Source organism: Paroedura picta, chromosome 1 (assembly GCF_049243985.1).
Source record: "Paroedura picta isolate Pp20150507F chromosome 1, Ppicta_v3.0, whole genome shotgun sequence".
Classification (NCBI taxonomy): Eukaryota; Metazoa; Chordata; class Lepidosauria; order Squamata; family Gekkonidae; genus Paroedura; species Paroedura picta.
Genome location: NC_135369.1, coordinates 173,172,853 through 173,195,872, shown reverse-complemented (window position 1 = coordinate 173,195,872; position 23,020 = coordinate 173,172,853). Strand labels below are relative to the sequence as shown.

General features: G+C 46.2%; 1 protein-coding gene across 3 annotated transcripts; it reads right to left on the bottom strand.

The window, feature by feature from the left end:
• Window positions 1-944: 944 nt before the first annotated feature.
• On the bottom strand, window positions 945-16,385 carry FAM124A (family with sequence similarity 124 member A). 3 transcript variants are annotated; one of them, XM_077311982.1, is made up of 5 exons: window positions 16,243-16,385; window positions 14,125-14,156; window positions 9,995-10,734; window positions 5,199-6,026; window positions 945-2,279 (listed from the first exon to the last, which is right to left on the bottom strand). In XM_077311982.1, the coding sequence occupies exons 1-4, from the start codon at window positions 16,326-16,328 to the stop codon at window positions 5,247-5,249; spliced, it is 1,638 nt and encodes a 545-aa protein (XP_077168097.1). In that variant the 5' UTR covers window positions 16,329-16,385; the 3' UTR covers window positions 945-2,279; window positions 5,199-5,246. The 3 variants fall into 3 exon arrangements, with proteins under 3 accessions (XP_077168097.1, XP_077168088.1, XP_077168106.1); XM_077311973.1 differs by having other exon boundaries at window positions 945-6,026; XM_077311991.1 differs by having other exon boundaries at window positions 945-6,023.
• Window positions 16,386-23,020: the final 6,635 nt, after the last annotated feature.

The following is a 23,020-nucleotide window of genomic DNA, read 5'->3' as shown; positions in this document are numbered from 1 at the left end:
CCAATTCCTTTCCTTACTGCAGTTCCTATTCCACATGGCATCTGTCCATTCAGGTATCAGAACAATCCTTATTTGAAAGATAGCATTACCATCACTGATTTTGCTTTAGTTATACAATTCCCTGCAGAGATGATATTGCGGAAAGCTGAACGCTGGACAAAAGTAATGATTCCCTCAATGCCTGACTCATAAAGACCGATTATGCACTGGGAACTTTACTGCCCCAGCTCCCATGCAGGAGCACAAATCGAGGCTGGATGAGGTGCACCAGGCCAAATGCTGCCCCGTGTGGGTGCAGGAAGAGGTAGAACAACCTGCCACGACTAAAACTCCAGCCTGCAGCCTGGCATGAAACCTCCAGTGCATAAACGGTCTAAGTGGACACACAGTACCAAGGGCTAAATTAACAGATAATATCAGGCACAATCCTGATTTGATGATTGAAAAAGTATACATTTCAAGATCATACTATAAATATATTTCTTGATGCCGCAAATTCATCATCACTCAGCTCATATGCTGTGTATTTGTATTTTTTCTATTTTTTGACTAATTTACATTTTTAAAAAAGTGACAATATCTGAATCCTTTTCTGCCTTGTCTTCCAGTTAACAACATAGATTTGGCAAACAATTTTGCAAAAAAGTTAAGGTAAAGTGGTCTATTAGATTCCAAGCTCCCCTTAAAATGGAATTCTACTCTCAAGAAAGTGACCTCAGGGAATAATAAATGAAATTTGACCATGTGGAGTACCCCCCAAGTTTAAATTTGTTCTTAACTCTGGGAATACCGTAATCCCCTAGAGCAGGGGTAGTCAAACTGCGGCCCTCCAGATGTCCATGGACTACAATTCCCAGGAGCCCCTGCCAGTGAACGCTGGCAGGGGCTCCTGGGAATTGTAGTCCATGGACATCTGGAGGGCCGCAGTTTGACTACCCCTGCCCTAGAGGTTGACTCCTGGAAAGCAGTATCATTAACTGTTTTAGCCTCCTCCAAAATGACTAGAAGCCAAAGATCAATATAAGAAATTATACAGTTTTATTGAAAATAACAGTGAAGTGCTTAGAGGTTTCACATATTTGACAGCCACTAAGAATTAAATTCTCTGCCACCCCATCACAGATTTTTAGACTGAACAGTATACTGAAGATGGGGCCATAAATACTGGCAATGACAGGACTTCTTATATCTCAAAAAAGCTTTTGTATTCTTTTTTTCAATCCAATAAGATCTTTAACTGCCAGAGCAGAATTATCCATTTTAATCCACCAAGCTGCCCTTTTCTTAGCTTCATGACATTCCTGATCTAATCTAGTGGGGCAGTTAGAACTTGTCCTACAGGATTTCAGTGAAATTATTAGACAAACATTTAAGATTAGGAACTGTGGTATTGGCAGACAAGGCCCAGAAAGTATATATAAGACACATCACAATATCATCGCTGACAGAAAATAAACACCTTATGAAAATATGCTACCTAAATTAAAATTTTCTAAAAGCTTCTTATCAAAAGTTAGATTTTATTATTAAAAGACAAACCAGTCAGAAAAAAGGGGGAGGGGATCAAAATCTGAAATATAAATGGCATAGTGACTGAGCAGATACCAGCAAGAGTATGGAGAACTTTTTCACTATTGAAAGGAAAAACATTATAAAATCTAAGGAAAAAAAACCCAGTTTCTAGAGGGATAAATAAAGTACTTAAAAATATGGTCTACTCACCAATAATATTTCAGAGGGCAGCCATGTTTTCTGCAGTATAATAGATAGATCAGCCTTTCTCAACTTTTTTACCACTGAGAAACCCCTGAAACATTCTTCAGGCTTTGAGAAACCCCAGAAGTTGCATGATGAAGTTCCCAATATGGTTGGGAAGTATAGCTGTGGACACGCCCAACCTGGGCCCCTCCCCTTCCCACCCCCTGCAGGCCAATTATTGGCCGTTTTGGGGGGGGGAGATCGACATAACCATACATGGTCATATCATGATAAATGTCTAACAAATGTAATAAATATATAAAAATTAAAGACCTACAAGATGTTGGGAGTATTAGCTTTTGAGAGTCAAAGCTCCGATTCCCAAAATGTTGTTGGTCTCTCAAGTAGATTGGAATCTAGAAGTTCAACAATAAAGAGGTTTGATATGCCTGCTGCTCCCTTTGTTACCTGCTACTCTGGCGTCCTTTACAAATGGTATCTTAATCTTCGTATTATGGCCTGTTGAAGAAAATCTGAGATATACGCTGGAGATACGCAAGTTCAAATGCTGGGGGTGTAACCTGCGGCAGATGTGAGAGGATTCAGATGTACCAAAAAGCAGTTAACAGACACCGTAAGAAACATACATAATACCATTTCATATTGATGCAATATGATTACCGAAGCCAGAAGTGAATTTGCTTCTACACGGAGAACTCCTTGTGTTGGACAATAATTGCGCATTTAATATTTTCTTTCCCCTCAGAAATAGGCAACCTGTCCCGTTTTACTATATTGGCGTGCCCAAGGCCCAAAAACCAGAACAAGAAAAAAATACTTTAAAAATGTTATCCACCACATACGGCCATACCATAGCTACTGAAAAGAAGTGAGGGAAGATACCCCCCACCCAAGCAGAACCATTTTGGCATGAGCTTCCTTGACCTCACAGAGATAAAAGAAAGGCTGAGCAGAGACCCAGTTGAACACTGCTCAGCAGGCTGACCTCTCCATTTCAATCTGCCATTTTGTATCAAGTTCAGGAGATGTTTTTTTTTATACCCTGCTTTCACTACCCAAAGTGGCTTACAAACACCCTTCCCTTCCTGAGAGGTAGGTGGGGCTGAGTTATAACAGAACTGCTCTGTGAGAACAGCTCTAAGAAAACTGTGACTGACCCAGGATCATCCAGCTGGCTGCATGTGGAGGAGTGGGGAATCAATCCCAGTTTTCCAGGTTAGAGCCTGCCGCTCTTAACTGCTACAACCATCCTGGCTCTGTTCCTGTCAGGATGAATTCAGGGGTGTCAATTCCCTTTTTAAACACTTGGGGGGAAACGGCAAGTGCCATCCGGCCCAGAACAGAAGTGACAGCAAACCTGAGGCACTGACAAATCTAATAATATACAGCAATTCATTAGTATTTTCAGTATTCAAAGTGCTTTACACCTATTATGAGAATGATCAGTAAAAGTAGCCCTATAAAGGCAGATCTATAATGTGGGTTGAGTGAAGGCAAACCTGAGGTACTGGTAGATCTAATAACGCACAGCATTTCTTTAGTATTTTCAGGATTCAAAGCGCTTTACATGTATTATGAGAATGATCCATAAAAGTAGTCCTATAAAGGCAGATCTATATTGTGGGTTGAATGAGTGATGTCTTCCCTGATATTGTTTTCAGTGCAACTGTAAGCAGAGTTGCACCCTTCTAAACCTGCTGAAGTCAAGGGGCTTAAAAAGGTTTTACTCTGCTTACGAATTCAAAGTTAGTGACCTTGTTGTTGAGGTGAAGTAGCAACTTCCTAGGAATATCTTTTAGTCACAATGCTGCTCCAGATTCCATCTCCTCGCCTTGCTGGGTCCCCAAACACATCCCATTTATGTTCTCTTAAAAAAACCACCTCACTGGGGCCTGAAACTTGGTGCTGACATTGTGCCTGAATTGGCCACCACTCCAATACGGTGTTTCTACGTGCATTGTTCTTCGCCAAGAAAAGATGTTTTTCACAATTACAGCAAAAATGATTTACAAAAATGGAGCTTGCTTGATGGCAGGTCCAGAAAAAGGTTCCTAAAGCTGATGAGAGTAACATACAGAATTATTTCACAGAGAATTTCCAATGTGTTTCAAGGTTTTCAGTGGCAGAAGGTAGAGCTAATGCCTGATGAAGCTCAGACTGAGAATTCTTCAATACCAGAAAATGTTTCTGCCCCATATTAGCTTTGCTTTCTGTATTTTCCAAGGATTTTTGGTAACTCTGCTCTTTCTCCTTCACGCTACAATGACAAAACCAGGCCTTTGTCCCTGATACTGGCCAGGAGGGGCCCTTGATGATAAAGAATCCTAAAGGGCATTGTTTTCTAGTTGTTATTAATAAGCAATTCCTCATAGCAGATTCCCAGAAAGAAGAGAGGTTTAACTACACATAATTTATAACACAGCCGTTTTGGGCAATATCTGGAGAATGGCAGTTTGGCTGTGGACGACCTAAGTAGAAGACAACAAGCTGTTTTTTTTTATATCCCGCTTTTTCACTACCTAAAGGAATTCCAAAGCAGCTAACAAACACCTTTCCCTTCCTCTCACCACAACAGACATCCTGTGAGGTAGGTGGGGCTGAGAGAGCTCTAAGGGAACTGCTCCACAAGAACAGCTCTAAGAGAACTGTGACTAGCCCAAGGTTATCACCCGGCTGGCTGCATGGGGAGGAATGGAGAATCAAACCCAGTTCTCCAGGTGAGAGTCTGTTGCTCTTAAACTCCGCACCATGCTGGCTCTCAGGAAAGATGTCTGCCAACACAAACCATCTAGAGCAGTGGTTCTCCACCTGGAGGTCGAGACCCCTTTGGGGGTCGATTGACCTTTTCACAGGGGTTGCAACAGGGTGAGCAGCTTTGGGTCTGGCCCCAGCTGGGCAGGGAGCGGGTGCCCGAGGCCGGACGGCCCGAGGAGGCAGCTGGAGAGCGGCCCCTGCTGGACACATACCCCGGACGGGCCCAGACAATGGATCTTCAAGCCATTGGTCAGTTTTTGGTTTAATTTCTGTGAAAGAACACTTGCATAATTTTATGGTTTGGGGGTTATCACAACATGAGGAAATGTATTAAAGGGTTGCGGCATTAGGAAGGTTGAGAACCACTGATCTAGAGATCCCTTGTCTTAGAAGGAAAATACTGTGCAAGTGTGTCTATTCATCTCTAGGTCTCCTGCAACCTGAGATAAATGTATGTGCAAGCTACCAGAGAATGTGCCCATAAGCAAAAGGTAGTGTGGAGCCCTTAGAATGCTGCGTCTTGAACATATGGCGGAAACCAGTAGGTTGCCCAAACCCCAAGGTGTATAGCATAAAGCAGGAGTGGCCAAACGGTGGCTCTCCGGATGTCCATGGACTACAATTCCCATGAGCCCCTGCCAGCACTGTCAGGGGCTCATGGGAACTGTAGTCCACGAACCTCCGAAGAGCCCCAGTTTGACCACCCCAGCCTACAGCCTTTCTACCTCAGTCTCTCTCTCACTCAGAGATGCCCAGATGAGATGAGATGAAGTTCAGATGAAGAATTCTTCTTCAGTGGATTTCCCACCACCCGTTGTTCGGCTGTCATGACAAGAAACAAGCATTCCTCTTGGGAAATGTTTGATCCCCAATTGAGTTCCTGAAGAAGTGGCTGAAGATGGTGTAAAAGCGCTAGAGGGAGGGTAAGGAAGGAAGCTGGAAGGTATCTCAAAGGGGTTGCTCTTGGCTGAAAAGGATATTCCATCAGAGACAGCCTGCTTAAATAGACTGACGCCATGTTTTTGTGACGAGCACTTGGCTGTTCCTTCCAGTGTGTTACTGAATCCATTGGGAACCGAATAAGCAGAGACCACAGATAGGTCAGAGGAAGCAAGTTTCATCCCTGTATCTACATTTGTCTCCTGGACTCCCTCCAATTCATCAACGTTTATCCTGGTTCTTGTCCTGCGACTGGAAGAGAAAGTGCTTAACAGCAAGGTTGGCTTATTAACACGAAAAGACGCAGGGCCCGGGGAAGAGCTTGTCGTGGGTAAGCAAACAAGAGACTGGCTTCGCTGAAATAAATCAGGGCTGGCACAGGCACTGCCCCATTTCTGATTGCAGCTCCTCAAGTCTTGACGAGACGCACCAAGGCTCTGATGGGTGTGCGGAAACGGAACGGATTCAGATGGCCTCGCAAGACTGCTTGTTTTGTGAGCGGCCAACCTATTGCTGCGAGGAACAAAACTCAGAAGTGGAACATCAGAAAGGCTGCTTGATGGGGAAGTCCAGACACATTGATTCTGCTTAGCATGCTTCTTATAGCTGGCCTGCTGTGGAAAAGAGAGATGCAAAGGGAAGATTAGTAACAAATATACATTTTTGTGTGTATAGGCCATTTTGAAGTGTTGTATACCCTGCTTTTCATTGCCTGAAGTTGCCTTCCTTTCCTCTCCCTACAACAGACACCTCGTAAGGTAGGTGAGGCTGAGAGAGCTTCTGACAGGAAAGCCCAGTCAGAACAGCTCTATCAGGGCTGTGACGAGCCCAAAGTCACCCAGCTGGTATAAAGCAAGGTATAAAAACCAACTCTTTCTTCTTCTGGTATGACCACAGACCAAATGCAATTCAACCTGGATGGTTTTCAACAGTGAACAAATATAATATAATACTAGTATCAAAGCCCATTGTAAAAATGGGCTTTGAAACGGGTGGCAGGCAGGAGGGCTCCCGCAGAGCGCCCAACCTCAGGGCCAGAGCAGATCCGGCCCAAACAGCTGTGCGCATCCTGATTGGCCTGTAGGACCAGAAGCAGAGGCCAGACTGGATCCACCCAGGAGGCCTCTGCGCAATTATTAATATAAAGATAAAGGTAAAGGTATCGCCTGTGCAAGCACTGAGTCATGTCTGACCCTTGGGGTGACACCCTCTAGCGTTTTCATGGCAGACTCAATACGGGGTGGTTTGCCAGTGCCTTCCCCAGTCATTACCATTTAATTTAATTATTAATACAGCTAAGTGTTAAAGATTACAATGAGACCTAGTTGGTGGCATAAGAATTATAAAATGTTAAGCTCCCAACAATATATATAATAATAATTTCAGATGTGAAATTCACAATCAAAAATCAAAGTCAAGAACCACCATTCTGTCCAGGGCCACAGTTCAATCCTGAGCGTACATCCCCATGTGTAAACCAAAAGAAAGTGATGGTCATACCATGTGCAACTGTATGTGCCATATTGCACAGACTCTGTCTAATGTTTGAATGCTGTTATTATTATTATTATTATTATTATTATTATTATTATTATTGGATTTCTAGCACGCTGCTCCCCTGAGGCTCGCAGCGGGTAACAACATGTAAAAAACCCATAAAACCCCTAATACATAAAACACCTAAAAACAATCCCCAGCCCACCCAACCCACCCTACCTTAATCTTCTTATACTGTACTTAATATTTGCATTTTAACTGTAATATATATTTGCTGCTCAACCTTCAGGTTCCTGGCTTCAGCTCAAAACCCCCACGCAAGAGGCTGCAGCTTTCTCTTAGGCCTCCTTTATATTGGGAGGAAAGTTCGTAGAGGGCCATTAGCACTGTGGGACAGATGACTGCCTGTTTTGTGCCCTGGAAACAAGGGGCGACAGCGATGCTGTCAGGCTGGGTTTGGCTGTAGGACACAACAAAAGCTCCGTGTACAAACTGATACAACATTTGTCTCGGCCGGGCCACAAAAGAACAGTTTCTGTCCTCGTACGGAACTACTCAGCTGCCTGATATTGTACCAATTCTCCTCCTCTGCACGGTTGCTTGGAGATGCACATCGTCTAACAATGGCACCATTCTCAGCGGCTAAAACTGTCCTCAAAGTAACTTCACAATACTGCAATACTGTTTTCCAATGTGAATGGACGTACCCGAGGAGAGAGCCGTAACAAGAGCCATAACAAGAGTTGTAACACACAAAGCCGAGGGGTGCAGAAAAAGTACATGACGACTAGAATAAATATGTTATTATTACTCCTGCCATTTATGGATTTACCTTCTAAACCAAAATAGCTACTATTCAGGTGGCCGTCTGCTGTAATGTGGATTGGCAGGGGGTACAGGAGCTCATGCTAAGTTGAGGTTACCAACTCAATGTTGGGAAATGCCTGGAAATTTGGGGGGTAGAGCCTGAGGAGTACAGGGATTAGGGAGGAGGTGGGTGTGAGCGGGGTATAATGCCAGAGACCACCTCCCAAAGCAGCCCATTGTTCCAGTGGAACTGATCTCTTACACTGGGAGACCTCTTGTAATAGAGGGAGATCTACCACCACCTGGAGATCTGTTTGTTTATTATTGTATTTTTATACCGCTGCTCCCAGAAACTGGCTTGCAGCAATTCAGAACCAGTATCAATAAAAATTCTCCCCCCAAATCAGTAAAACAATATAAAAATATAACCACAAATACATGGTGGAATTTTAAAAATTGCTTCCCATATCCTGGGCGTCAATCCTTATATGTAGCAGCTGGGAGATGGAAACAGGCCCCTGGCACAGACTATCACCACAGTAGGAGCCGGTGGGAGGACCGCCCCTCTGGCAGCTCTAGCCATGCAGTTATTACATTCATACACAGTCAGGTGAGGATGGGGTAGGGTTAGACTTGTTAATTCTGGTAAGGCAAAGGGAGAGGCCTGGTGACCTCACTTCCTGTGATGTGGCAGTAGGAATGGCCTGGTCACATCCAGTGGGAATGTCTGGATGACATCACTTTTGCGACATTGACAAGGAGGCCTGGCCAGCTGACAGCACATCTGGATTTCCTCGAAGCCTGAAAAACCTTTCAGGGGGTTCTCCATGGTCAAAAGGGTGAAAAAGGCTGCTGTGTTCTATGCCATCTGAAGAAGATCTCTCTCCTTTCTCCTTCAAGGCAATGTCAGTCCCAGGCCACTGTAATTCACCACCTGCAGGGCTTGCATAGAGTGAAAGCAATATAACACAACGGTCAAATACTTTCAAGCCTGCCCTGCTTGCAAATGGGAGTCACAGTTAATTACATCAAAGACCAGATTTGTCCCCTGGGAAGTTATTTTCTCACCCTTCCTTTACCTAAGCTTCCCGACAGCTGCATTTACATAATGGGTTGCCAGCCAGCCACTAATCCAAACGGGTGGCAGGCATCCGGATCCTTGCGGTACGATCAAAAAATAAACTCTGGAGGCTGCCAGTTCAATCGCTGAATTTAAATCCCGGAGATGAACAACACTTAGTAGTAATACTCTAAGAGATTGGAGAGCTGAAAACCAACTGTGTGGGAGTAATTAACAATACACTTTCTAACAGTGCCATCCTGAGTGACACCCTTCTAAGCCCATGACTTTAATGGACTTAGAAGGCTGTGACTGTGCTGAGGGCTACACTGTTAATAGCTCAACTCTGCAAACAGGTTGGACAGAAGCTGGCCTTGATATGGGGTTTAATCCACGTAGGGCTGTCAGCACCAGGTTGGGGTGGAGCCTGCAGAGGGCAGGGTTTTGGGGAGGAAAGAGACTTCATTAATGGGGTACAATGCCATACAGTCTACTTTTTAAGATAGCCTTTCTTAATTCTTTTACCACTGAGAAACTCCTGAAACATTCTTCAGCCTTTGAGAAACCCCAGAAGTGGCGTGATTGTGCAGAATATGGTTGGGAAGCAGAGCTGTGGACATGCCCACCTGGGGCCCATCCCATTCCCACCCTCTCCAAGCCCATCGTTGGCCATGCCCCCCCCGGTGGGTTGACATGACTATATAAGGTCATGTCACCCGATATATGTTTAACAATAAGATATTAACTTCCAGTAGTTCAGGAAACCCTTCCAAGGGCCGTCAAGAAAGCCCAGGTTTCATGAAACTCTGGTTGAGAAAGCCTGTTCAAAACGGTCATTTTCTCCAGGGGACCTGATCTCTACTGCCTGGAGATGAGCTTTAATTCCAGGGGATCCCCAAGTCCCACCTGAAGGCAATCCAGGTATAGAATTGCAATTCACCTGGGCACTTGCATTTGAACATCACAGAGAACCAGTTTGTTGGAGCATCTGTTATTGTGCTCTTTGCAAAAAGGGAGACAGGTAGAGAAGCACACACAAACTTAACAAAATTTTAGTCCAACTACACATTTAAGACCAACAAAAATGTATTCGAGGCGTGAGCTTTCATGTGCATGCACACCTCCTCAGACATAAACCCAGCTGCAATCCATGTACTCCTCAGCAGAACTTAAGCTCTCCATGACCTCTAAATGCATCCTGGAGGCATCCCCACGTACCTGGATGAGGATCTTATTCCCATCAGGATCTTCAGTTTGCCATCTGCCTTCACTGATCGGGCTGCAGGAATTGGGTAAGAGCGGTCCAAGCTGCCTGACATCTCCCACTCGGAACTCCAACACCGCCGAATCCGTGGGTTGTGGGATGTGGCCTCCCGGGAGCCTCTTCAAGGAAAACTGAATCTCTATGTCCACATTGGAATAGATAAGAAATATGCAAAAGTCTGCCCTTTTCTGACAAGCCCGTCTTCTCAGTATTAACTCGTACAGCTTCATCATGCTGTCAAAGTTTTCGTGACTGCAGTAGATGGTAAAGCGTATTATTTCCTTCCCATAATGCACTGGTCGGATGGCCCACAAAGGTGTCCCTTGTGCCAAAGTGAAGAAGTCCTGGCTGCCTGGCATGTAAGGGAGGAAATTGCCATGCACCTGCTCTGTGTGGTGGAAGCACCAAGGCGGCCTTTGAAAGGACTTGTGGAGTCGCACAATCGGCTCTTCGTCTTCCTCTTCTTGAAGAAAGAGAATTATTGCGAGGGCCGGCTGAGAACTGACAGCCTTATCATGTTTCTGAGGCTTCCTGGGCAATCGTCTTTCTGCAACCCGGAATAGTTGGAGATCTGGGTGGATCCAGGTCAATAGATTATCGATAGCTTGCTGCAGAGTGCTGGATTCTCCTGGATCTGCAATTATGTGTGCGCTAACAAGGAATGGGTCCCATACATTGCACGCAGAAAGCTCACCTGAATGGAGAAGGGGGGGGGAGAAATATAATGTTTGGAACGGCATTCGGTTATAGCGAGAAATGTAACATTAAAAAAAGAAAGAAAAAATTGCAAAGAACCCTGTGAAGATTTTAATAAGTATTTTTATTTTAAAAGGAAAAAAAGGATAGACAAACAGAAAAAAAGCATTATATGTAGTATGATTCACAGAATTTTAAGATGACTATACAATGTATAATACAGTACGTAAACTTAGATTTGAGTATGTTTTATATGTAACTAGCTAAAAAGCCCGTTGTATTGCAAAATACAACGGGCGCTGTGGCCACCCTCCCCCGCCCTGGGCAGGCCAGGGGGCGAGGGAGAGAGAAGCCTTTTCAGAACAGGGGGGAGCACTGGCGAGAACAACACACCTCCCCCCTCTGCCCCGAAAAGGCTCACTGAGGCCTCAGCAGGCATTTTCGGGGCGGCAGCAGGAAGCATTTTCAGGGACTCTGGTTCTCCCTCCAACACCCCATTCCTGGCGAGGAGCAATCCTAGAGACCTCCTTTCCTGGCGGCAGTCAGGAGCAGACTGGCAGCAAGTGCGCCAGAGTGCTCCTCACTGGGTTTGTTGGGGGCGAGGGCAAGCAGGGCTAGGCCAATCAGGACATACACAGTCCTGATTGGCCCATGGACCGGAAGCAGAGGCCACACTGGTTCCGCCCAGGAGGCCTCTCCTCAAATATTATAACAACTAAGTGTTAAAGAGAGGACTTTTCCAATGATTTTCAGATTATCTCCTTGGGTGTCCTGTCTGGTTCGACAGGAGACTTCCTGCTCTTTGAGCACACTTTTTCCCTGCTTCCATCCAGAACAGCACTGAACAAAAGAATGACGGCAGACCACAGCTAGCTAGTTGAGGTCATCTATCCTCTTTCTATGCATAATTGTTTCTCTTCCAAATAGAACTATTTCATTGTTTTAAACACCCTGGTGCTCCACCCTCTCCGCCAACACTGCATGGTATAAAAAAGCACTGACATGCTCATTGCTGTCCCTTCCTTTCCCTAGTCAACATCTACAGGTATCTACTTGACAAAAATAGGGGTTCAGGGGAAGGAAGGAAGACTATAAACTGGATAAGAAGAAGAAGAGTTGGTTCTTATATGCTGCTTTTACCCAAAGGAGTCTCAAAGCGGCTTACAATCGCCTTCCCTTTCCTCTCCCCACAGCAGACACCCTGTGAGATGGGTGAGGTGGAGAAAGCCTTGATATTACTGAAGAAGAAGAGTTGGTTTTTATATGCCGCTTTTCTCTACCCAAAGGGGTCTCAAAGGGGCTTACATTCGCCTTCCTTTCCTCTCCCCACAACAGACACCCTGTGAGGGAGGAGAGGCTGAGAGAGCCCTGATATCACTGCCCAGTCAAAACAGCTTTATCAGTGCTGTGGCGAGGCCAAGGTCATCCAGCTGGCTGCATGTGGAGGAGCAGGGAATCAAACCCGGCTCTCCAGATTAGAAGTCCGCACTCCTAACCACCAAGAGGGCGGTCAAAGAGAAAACCATAGACTTCATTTAGACAAGAATTAATGGCTTCTGTGCAAGTTAAAGAAACTTTTGATCGCAATTTGGTTTGAACAAAAGGAGCAGAAGAATAATCTTCCTTCCCTTCTCGTGCCAATTCAGTCCAATCTGCCCCCTGGCAAACGGTCACCAAAGCAAAAGGGAAAAAAAAACCTGCATATGGATCAGGCATCTTGGTCTGAGGGTTAATCCTGCAGAAAATGCTACTCTAATGAAGTATCTTTTTCAGAAACACATCATAGAGCCTATAAACCCTCCCATACCTCTCCTAAAGTCTATTCTGTATTACAAAAAGCAGCTTTGAAAAGGTAACTGCTAAGAGCACAGGAAATTCAGAAATAGTTGCCTTGGATACTCTCAAAGCAAATCTGGAGAGATTATTGCCACACAGGGAATGAACCTGCAGAGAAGACCGTGCAAGCCTTCACAACCAGGCATTTAAGAATTCTTTGGAGTGCTAAAACCAAAGCCAGTTCTATCCATTCCTTTCTTTTCTGCTATTGTTCATTCAACCAAGTGGTCTTGAGCAGCCACTGAGAGTTTATGTTTAAGCAGCTAACAACATAATGGGATGTCCCCAACAAAACATGAGGGGGTCTTGCCGTTGTTTTAGAAGAAGAAGAGTTGGTTCTTATATGCCACTTTTCTCTACCCGAAGGAGTCTCAAAGTGGCTTACATTCACCTTCCCTTTCCTCTCCCCACAACAGACACCCTTGTGAGGGAGGTGAGGCTGAGAGAGCCCTGATATCACTGCTCGGTCAGAACAGTTTTATCAGTGCCATGGCAAGCCCAAGGTCACCCAGCTGGCTGCATGTGGGGGAGTGCAGAATCGAACCTGGCATACCAGATTAGAAGTCTGCACTCCTAACTACTACACCAAACTGGCTCTCTTTTTCATTTGTATTTCTACAACAGCAGCCAAAAATCTAACGGTCCATACTTCAACACTGGACTTCTGTAACTCGCTCTACGCAGGCCTGCCCTTAGCCTTGATCCAGAAACTACAGCTGGTCCAAAACGCAGAGGCCAGGATCCTCACAACAACACCGTGGAGGTCCAACATCCGGCCTATTCTCCACCAACTGCAGTGGTTGCCAGTTGAATTCCAGATCAGGCTAAAGGTTCTGATAATTACCTTCAAGGCCATATGCGGTCAGGGCCCAGTGTACCTGAGGGACCACCTCCCTGCCTATGCCCCTCAAAGAGCTCTACGCTCCGCCATCACCAACCGGCTAATGTTCCCTGGTCCTAAAGATGCCCACCTGGCCTCGACTAGGGCCAGAGCCTTCTCTGTCCTGGACCCAACCTGGTGGAATGAGCTCCCGGAGTACATCAGGGCCCTGACGGAGCTTAAACAGTTCCGCAGGGCCTGAAAAAAGGAGCTCTTCCGCCAGGTTGAGACCAGGCATAACCAACACCGTCTAAACGGCCCCTGATCCCTTCCCTCCCAGAACTCCATCAGTGCGCTCTGGACCTGTTTGCACGGTTGCATTGTTTGCAGTGTTACAATTATCAGTTATTAGTATTATTGTTACGGTATTTATATGTTATGGATTGTTTCATGTATTGTTTATACGTTTTATGTAAACTGCCTTGAGCCTCAGGAGGGCAGTAAATAAACAAACAAACAAATTGTACTTCCTCCTTCAAAATGCTTCCTCCTAAAGCAGGGGTGGGCAAATTGTGGCCCGCCAGGTATCCATGGACTACAATTCCCATGAGCCTTGAAAGTAGTTAACGGACAGCTGGAGGGCCACAATTTGCCCACCCCTGTCCTAAAGTATTCCATGAGCATCTCTGACATCAGCAACAGGACAAAAATAAACAAGAGAAGGATACTCACTGCTGGAAGTTGACACCTGGCTGTATTCTGACCTGCAATACAAAAGTGGAAGTTCAGCAGAGCATGCCTTCAAAAACCGATTCATGAGGATTAGGAAGGGAGTGGTAGTTACAACACTACTAATACCATCTTCTGAATAACCTGAGAGAGCCACAGGTACTTCAGTTACCTGCCTCGCATTTTCCTTTGATATCAGCCTTGTCGTATTCAGGATAGACGTTCTACCTTTCCACCCAATTCTCTCTAACCTTTGAAGAAGTACCTCTGCCGGGAAATTCGATAAAAGCAGAAGAAAAAAGTCTCAAGCGGGTGATGGTGAAATGATTAATTCCAATGAAAGCAATGTTCAAAACAATTTCTACCTCACAGGGTGTCTGTTGTGGGGAGAGGAAAGGGAAGGCGATTGGAAGCCCCTTTGAAACTCCTTCAGGTAGGGAACAGTGGCATATAAGAACCTACTATTCTTCTTCAGTAATATCAGGGCTCTCTCAGCCTCACCTTCCAGTCGTTCTGAATTCCTCGCTTTTCATAAGATGGAACCTCAGTGTTTTTTTTTTTAAGAGGACCGAAAATTTGACCCCATCCCCCACCCAAACACCCCCCACAGTAAAAGGCTGTGGAGGGGAATGAAAAGCAGTGTAGTGATTACAGTGTCAGGCTAAAAGGAGAGGAATTACCACATGGAATTCCCACTTGACCATGGAAGCTTACTAGGTTTCCTTGGGGTTATCACAACACTCTGCCTGGCCTACCTCAAGGGTTGTTGTGATTATAAAGCGGAGGGAAGAAACAGAAGAAGCAGCAGAAGAGTTGGTTTTTATATGCTGCTTTTCACTACCAGATGTCTCAAAACAGCTCACAATCACCTAACCTTCCTCTACTCACAACAGACACCCTGTGAGGTAAGTGAGGCTGAGAGAGCCCTGAGAGAACTGCTTAGAACAGCTCTATCAGGGCTGCGATGAGTGCAAGGTCACCCAAATGGCTGCATGTGGGGGTGTAGGAAATCAAACCCAGCTCACCAGATTAGAAGCCACCGCTCTTAACCACAACAACAAGCTGGTTCTAGCAATATATTTTATAAAAATTTCAACCAATTAATATGGGGTTTTTTTGCAGACATTTAATCTCCCACGTGCTTCTATGTCTGTTGACTTCAGTGGAATCTGAAGGGCCTCACTCTGTTTAGCACTATAAGGGTAAATATGATATTTATTTACGGTGAGATGAGATTTTTAGGATGTCCCTCCCCAAAAACAATCAAAGTATAAAACATATCAAATACAGATTCAAATCAAGCAAGCCTTAAGCAAAAACAGTACTACAATTCTTACTATAATCACTCCATCCCAGAAACCTCCTAACGAACTAGACATGACAATTTTGCAGACCGACCCTATGGCCTGGTTTAAGATGGGGACTTGCAAACTGGGCGGTAATCCCAAATGCCCATTTAGATGTTAGAGATCCGACCCTGGAACTCAACCAAATGTATCATCATCATCATATAATATAATGCATAATATAAACTGCATGAACCAGGACTGATCAAGGCATAATCAAAAATACCGTCACCCCCCCCCCCCCCCGCTGTTTGAGTCCCAATATTAACCTCTGTCGATATTAAGGCAAGTTGTTAACTCCCCCCCCCCTCCGCCCACATCGGGAAGGGCGGGTTATAAGAATAAAGTTTAATTTAACTTGCAATCTATACCCGCAAGCACTATGGAGAAAGAGCAAAGCACAAGTTGGCTTGAGGCAGTCTACATGTCTTTCGCCTGCACCTGTGGCGTGGCGCGCCTCTCCATTTTGAGCCTGCAGGACACCCACCCACCCATGCACACGAGTGCAACAGCAACCCGACCGGGGGTGGGGTGGGGTGGGGTGGGGGGTCGACCTCTTATAGGGCCGGGGGGGGGGCTGAGAAGGAAGGCGGCACTCGCCCCCCCCCCAATTCCAAAATCCCGACAGACTTTGAAATGCGAATTCGCCTCGGAAAGCTTGTTCCTCTGCGCCGTGCCTGGCGCGCCTCCTGGGCGCAGCGCCTCCGCGGAGCCCCAAAGACTAGGGAGGGAGCGGCGGGCATCCCGCAAAGGCTCGAAGGAGGAAGAGGCTCACCCGCCCGAATCGGCCCCGGAGTCCGCGCCGTCGTCGTAGCCGTCGTCGTCTTGGCCGCGCCAGCCGTGGCTGCCCTTCCGGTGCATGGCTCGCCTGCTCCCCGGGCTCGGCTGGCGGAAGATGCCGGGCGGTGCGCCGCTCCATCTGCCGAGGGCAAAAGGGCGCGCTGCCTCTCCAGCCGGCCCCGCAGTTGGTTGTCTCCAGATCAGGCGCTCTCTGGGTGGGGTGGCCGGGGCGGGCTTGCTTGCTTCAGAGTGGCGTTTCTCCGGCTGCCTTGCCCCGGAAAACTGTAGCACCCCTCCGCTGTGGAGCCTAAACTGGACATTCTCAGTTCTCTTAGAACTTCCCCACAGAACAGTTCACTCAGAGCACTCTAGGCCCCATCTCCCTCACAGGGTGGCTGTTGTGGGGAGAGGAAGGGGAGATGAGATGCTTTGAGACTCCTTCGGGTAGAGAAAAGCGGGGTGTAAAAAAAAACCCAGCTCTTCTTAAAAATAAAAATATGCTGATCAGACTCCAGGGGATGAATTCTGCGTGGCATTTATACTTTAAACTAGCCTCATGGTGGAACACGTAGGGATGGTGATTTAGGCCTGTTTTAAGGATAAATGCACGTGGTTTTCTGATTTGTGGGTTGACTTTCTCTGGTTTGCAGGCTTGCTTCCTGCACAGCTGGATAGGAAATAGGTATTTAATAGATCAGGGGTAGTCAAACTGCGGCCCTCCAGATGTCCATGGACTACAGTTCCCATGAGCCCCTGCCAGCAAATGCTGGCAGGGGCTCTTGGGAATTGTAGTCCATGGACATCTGGAGGGCCGCAGTTTGACTATACCTGGCATAGATAGATACATATACTGGGTTGGCTCCATTCAGCCTTTTCATTCAGTCTGCCTCAATGGCCCCCATGTGGCTTTTAACCATGCAGGTCCCATGATCCTCAGCCTTATCCTATCTCAAACTGACTGGTTTGAGAGGGCCAATTACAAATTATGCATGAAAAAAAAATGTGTTGTCATTAAACTCGGCACTGTATTTCAGATCCTATTCAGATTCACAACTCCTATGGGTCTGCATCTTAGGTTACTCTAGTGGCATGGACCCCCAATAGCTCTGTTTCTTTCCATGCTGTTGAGCTTTGGCTTATCCCCATGGCCATTCCCACATAAGAAGGTGCCCGAGATACAGAATGGGCATGGGGTATGTGTCTCTCAGCGAAGGTTCATGGCTTCGGAGTACAATGTACCCTTTGCATACAGAAGATTTCTGTGGTTCAAAGTTCAGCCCCTCTTTCTTGAACGGGATAACCTAGGTCAGTGGTCCCCAACCTTTTCATGTATCCCTATTAAACATTAAAAATACTGAGGTAAAGGTATCCCCTGTGCAAGCACCGAGTCATGTCTGACCCTTGGGGTGACGCCCCCTAGCGTTTTCTTGGCAGAATCAATACAGGGTGGTTTGCCATTCCCTTCCCCAGTCATTACCGTACTGAACCCCCACCAAAATACATGATAGTGGTGGCACTCTGAGTGTCCATGGATTGAGAAAACACATAATGACAAAAAGACCAAAATGACATGCTTGGTCCACATCTGTGGATCCCTTGCAATAACTTTATATTCTCCCCCCACCCACCAGGAACCTAGCCAGATTGGTGTAGTGCATGCCAGGTTTGATTTCCTGCTCCTCCACATGCAGCCAGCTGGGTGACCTTGGGCTCCTCACAGCCCTGATAGTGCTATTCTCACAGAGCAATAACATCAGGGTTCTCTCAGCCCCACCTGCCTCACAGGGTGCCTGATGTGGGGAGAAGAAGGCGATTGTAAGCCATTTTGAGACTCCTGGTGGAGAAAAGCAGCATATAAGAACCAACTCTTCTTCAGTAACATCAGGGCTCTCTCAGCCCCAGCTGCCTCACAGGGTGCCTGGTGGGGGGAGGGGGAAAGGGAAGATGATTGTAAGCCGCTTTGAGACTCCTTCTGGTAGAGAAAAGCAGGGTTATAAAAACCAGCTCTGTTTCTAGGCTTCTGAACCTGGAACCGGTGAACTAGATGAAATTAGATGGAGCAGTGATCCAAGTCAGAGAGTGCACTGTGTGTGCAGAATTGTTTCTGTAACTTCCCTCTTACTTGCCCTTTATGATAGTGCTGATTGTCTATCAAGTGTACTGTTGTCATCTGACCACACAGAATACCTGCTGTGTTCCCTTCCCAGATGGATTTCAATAGAAGGAACAGTCCTCTCCAGAATGAGCCCTGGTTATGACCGTCAGCTGTAGTCCAAAGTCAGCATCCCATCATCCCGTCATTTCCCTGTTACTTTAGACCTGTAGTTCTACGGAGAATTGCACCCTTCTGTGTCTATTGAGGTCAATGCATCTGAAGGCTGTAAAGGCAATATTGTTTGGTGACCTAGAGCAGTGGTCTCCAACCTTTTTATCACTGGGGACCGGTCAACACTTGACAATTTTACTGAGGCCCGGGGGGGAGGTAGTTTTTTGCTGAAGGACATCGCAGCTGCCTTTGCCCTTGCTCCACTTGCTTTCCTGCTGGCACCCCTGACTTCCCGCTGCCCACTGGGGGGCGCTGCCAGCAGCAGCTGCGCAGTGCCATGCCGAGGGGGAGCTCCAGCCATGGCGGCCGCTGGAGAGCACCAAAGGTGAGCCAGTGGCAGGGCAACCGCTGAGGCACCAGTTGGTGAGGAGGACGAGGAGGAACCGCGGCCCAGTACTGACTGATCCATGGACCGGTCCCCGGACTGGGGGTTGGGGACCACTGACCTAGAGAGCCATCCCAGGCAGGTCTACTAAACCTCCTGCTCTGACGTACACAATGGGTCTCACTCTGAATAAAGCAGTCTTAGAACTGCTCATTTACAACTGTGGATGTAGAATCTATATTCTCCAGCCAAACAAACAACTGCTTGGCAACATGCAGCTGAAAAGTGGATCCCACTCCAGGAAAATGAATACTAGAATTAATAAAATGCATGAATGTTCAAGGAGCCACAAGACTCGTGTTTATTTTTTTGGCCGTATGTGGTCCTTTCCTAGCATCCAATATTAGAGCCAGAGCATGTATGGGATGTTACACTTGCCTGGTATGTATGGACCCTGGAGAAAAAAATCCCGCAGATACAAGATTTGGGGGGAGAAGGAGAAATCCGTTCATTGCTCATTTTCATGGCTTCTTCTTGGTTAATTGTGAGCTGAAAATGTGCTGGTTTTCCTTAGCTGAGAATAAACAGATTGTGCCAAAATCAAACATATTTTGGTCTCTGTTTCAGAATGCATCCTTAATATACCTTCATTTGAACTTGTTCAGATAACTGTTGCTGTGTGAACAAACAAATGCATCAAAATATCTCAAACTTGCCTTCTCCTTAGAGTTCCACTGCTGAACAAGGGGGAAAACCTCAGAAATTGGCTCTGGCCATCATTTCTGCTAGAGAAAAACAGGAGAGAGAGACACTTGGCACTAGGCTGGCAGGCAGATGGCTCTGTAGACTCTGGGGGCAGAGATCTAGCCCCCCCTGCCAGCGATACGGAGCTCGTTCAGAGGGTTTCAGAGACAACACACTGTTTGCACTATTTTGTTTGCTTGCCTGTCTGTTTGTTTAAATACCACCCTCCCTTGTGGCTCAGGGCAATTTTCATATAACGTAGGAATAAGTACAGTTCAACAACTTCACACAACACCATAGTAACAGTAGTCATAGCAGCCAGTAACAACTGTCCTAACAACACTTCTCTACAACAATTCCAATAGTGACAGTCTTGTCAACTACAGTCCCATAGGTTGATCAGTTCAAGGGTCAGTTCATGGGGAGGAGCTTCTGGGGGGCTCAGTCCACCAGGTGGGGGCCAGGACAGAGAAGGCTCTGGCCCTGGTTGAAGTCAGATGCGCTTCTTTGAGCCCAGGGATCACCAGCCAGTTGGAGGGGAAGAGCGTAGAGCTCTTTGGGGGGTATAGACAGTGAGGCAGTCCCTCAGGTTCACTGGGCCTAGACTGCATATGGCCTTAAAGATGATTACCAAGACTTTAAGTCTGATCCAGAATTCAACTGGTAACCAATGCAGTTGTTGGAGAGCAGGTTGGATGTGGGGCCTCCATGGTGTCTCTGTGAGGACCCTGGCCGCTGCGTTCTGGACCAGCTGCAGTTTCTGGATCAAGGTTCAGGGTAGGCCTGCGTAGAGTGAGTGGCAGAAGTCTAGTCTAGATCCATGGCCGTCACATGGATCACAGTGGCTAGGTGTTCTGGGGCCAAGTAATGTGCTGGTAGTTTGGCTTAGAGAAGGTCGTAGGCAGGGTTGTGGTGATGGAGGCTGGCAGAGGCTAAAGTGCTACACCCTCTTCCTCCAAGACAAACAGGCAGTTTTGCAGACTGGGTAAGGACAGAGGTAGGGACTAAAATGTTCCTTCCTTATATAATGCAAGCTATAATGCAAAAGGATAAGGCCCCTGCTATGTCTTGTATTTGAGTAAACACGGATCTAGGATCAGGAGTCCCTCAATATTTGAGACTTCACAAGTAAGTAGCCGTTGCTAGAATCCAATACAAATTGCTCCCCCTCCAGGTGCTAATTAGCTCTACCAGCCTGGCGGAATGAGTCCTCGTTCAAGATCAGGGCCCTGATGGAACTATCACAGTTCCGCAGGGCCTGTAAAATGGCACACTTCCGCCAGGTTTAACACCATACAGGCCTCTCTCCTCTCTGTTCTCCCCTGGCACCTATTACCAACTCTGCAGACCAGATGGAAGATGGCTGAGGGGAGGGGGGCTTTGTTAGTTGCTGATAATTGTTAATTTTAGTATTTTTACGCTGTCTAAAATGTTTTACTGATTGTTTTATCCTATTCTTGTGAACTGCCCTGAGCCTGTTTTTGGAGAAGGGCGATATACAAACTGAACAACTAATAAATATTTAAGACTGGCTATGTCTCATTCACATGTAAGGAAAGGAGGTTGGTGTGTATGTGTGTATGTTTAAACAAATTCGACATGCAGTGGTGAGAACTATATCTCATCACTCATCACACCTTTTAAAGCATTTTTCTCCTGGCTGGGCTCTATCGGTCAGCTGGTCTGCGAAAAGAGCATTTTAAATCCATGGAGCACATTAAATGAAGGGAAGAGGGTTTAATTTCCCTTCAGTGCAAAGCGTTTAGTTGAAAAGTCACACAGCCTCATGTGCATTGAAGGATCCTGGGAAACAAGGAGACCCTCATGTGCCAGTCCACGCCAGTGAGAGTCTGGATTGCAGCTGAAACCTGAACTCTTTCTACTATGGCATACAGGCTCCCTTGGTTGAGGGGACAAGTCCCAAGGATTGCTGCCCATTTGGGTGGAAACCAAAACATTTGTGTTTCTTGTTGAAGATAAACCAGAAGCAAAGAGCAGAGGAAATTGTCTAGTTAGGGGTACTCAGGAGTGGTTTAAGTATTCGCGGGGCCCCTAGCACCAGAACTGGTTGAAGGATTTGTGGGGCTCTAGCAGAGGACAATTGCAGCAGGAGCAGCCAGACTGGGAGCAGAGGGGGGCCCCCACAGTGGAAAGGGGTGTCACTCTGAGTGTGAAGGGGGAGGAGAGGGGCTACGGCCCTGATCCATGTGAGGAAGGCATTGTGCGGGGCCCCTGGAAGAACAGTAGCATGTGTTACATGGATAAACCAGCCCTGGGTGTACTTAGAATAAGGGAAAGCATAAAATATTCAATATTCAGAAACGAAATGACCGAAATAAATTTTGACTACAGTTTAATTTAAAAAGGACTGGAAAAATGTATATCTACTTTCCAATCTGTACAGGCCCAGAATGATACAAGTATGTCGTCTTCATAAGGAAGCTTTGTGCTTTCTTTGTGCTTTCAACGGCTGCTATGACTTGGTGCTTGTGTCGTAGTGACCTTCAAGGCAGAAGCCATCTCCATATTTAGCAAAGGCACAAAAACAGCCCAAATGTTACAAGAACATTTCAAGATACATCAAGTTTAATAGCCATCCAAATGAATGAACGAGATGTAAGAGGTGCATTTTCAAAGCTAGTAATCTTATATGCCATTAAATATTTAGTTAGCCCGCTTGATCACTTTTCTCTCCACATCCTTTTCAAAGTCTTTACTTATGGTTTCATATCTTTATGTTCACATTGCTGTTTTAAATTTAGCACCTCGATTTACTCTCTTGAAATAGATCCCTGTGCTACTGGGCTGTTTTATATGTTCGGAAACAAGATAATAGTTTTAAAATAACAACTCTGCAGCATTTTGGTCATTTCCAACAGGACTGAGAAAGAGAAATTCTGTATTGGTACAGTCTGAGATTCCAGCACGGATGAAATCATAACTGTACTCCAGACAATTAATTCTTTGGAAGAGAGAGACATGATTTCTCCCATTGCTGACCCACACTTTACCCACCCCCCTATGCTATTCCTGAGTATCCCCTCCACAGGACTAAAGTTAGAGGAAGCTCAGTGGATTCCAGCAGGGGAACTAAGAGAGAAAGTGCGGCTCATCAGAATTAGTGAATCTTTGTGTTGTGTATGCAGGTTACTGGAACGGCAGAGTGGGAACCACGATGCAGACATCAGGGACTCTTAATGGTATTGGCAAGCACTCAGGATCCATCCCACTATTGGTTCATTTAAATCGTCCAATCAGTTTGAACTTGGGGAACTTGTACTGGGCCAATCACAGGCTTTGGTGGGAACCCTACACTGCCTATAAGTTCAGGTGGTGGACTACTGAGTTGAGTTCAGTTGTGTGCAAGCTAATAAAGAC

Coding starts and splice junctions, on each gene's coding strand:
- FAM124A (XM_077311973.1), bottom strand. CDS start 16,328: ATGCACCGGAAGGGCAGCCACGGCTGGCGCGGCCAAGACGACGACGGC. Junction 14,157..16,242: donor TCCGGGGCCGATTCGGGCGG/GTGAGCCTCTTC, acceptor TTTGTATTGCAG/GTCAGAATACAGCCAGGTGT. Junction 6,027..9,994: donor GGAATAAGATCCTCATCCAG/GTACGTGGGGAT, acceptor TCTTTTCCACAG/CAGGCCAGCTATAAGAAGCA.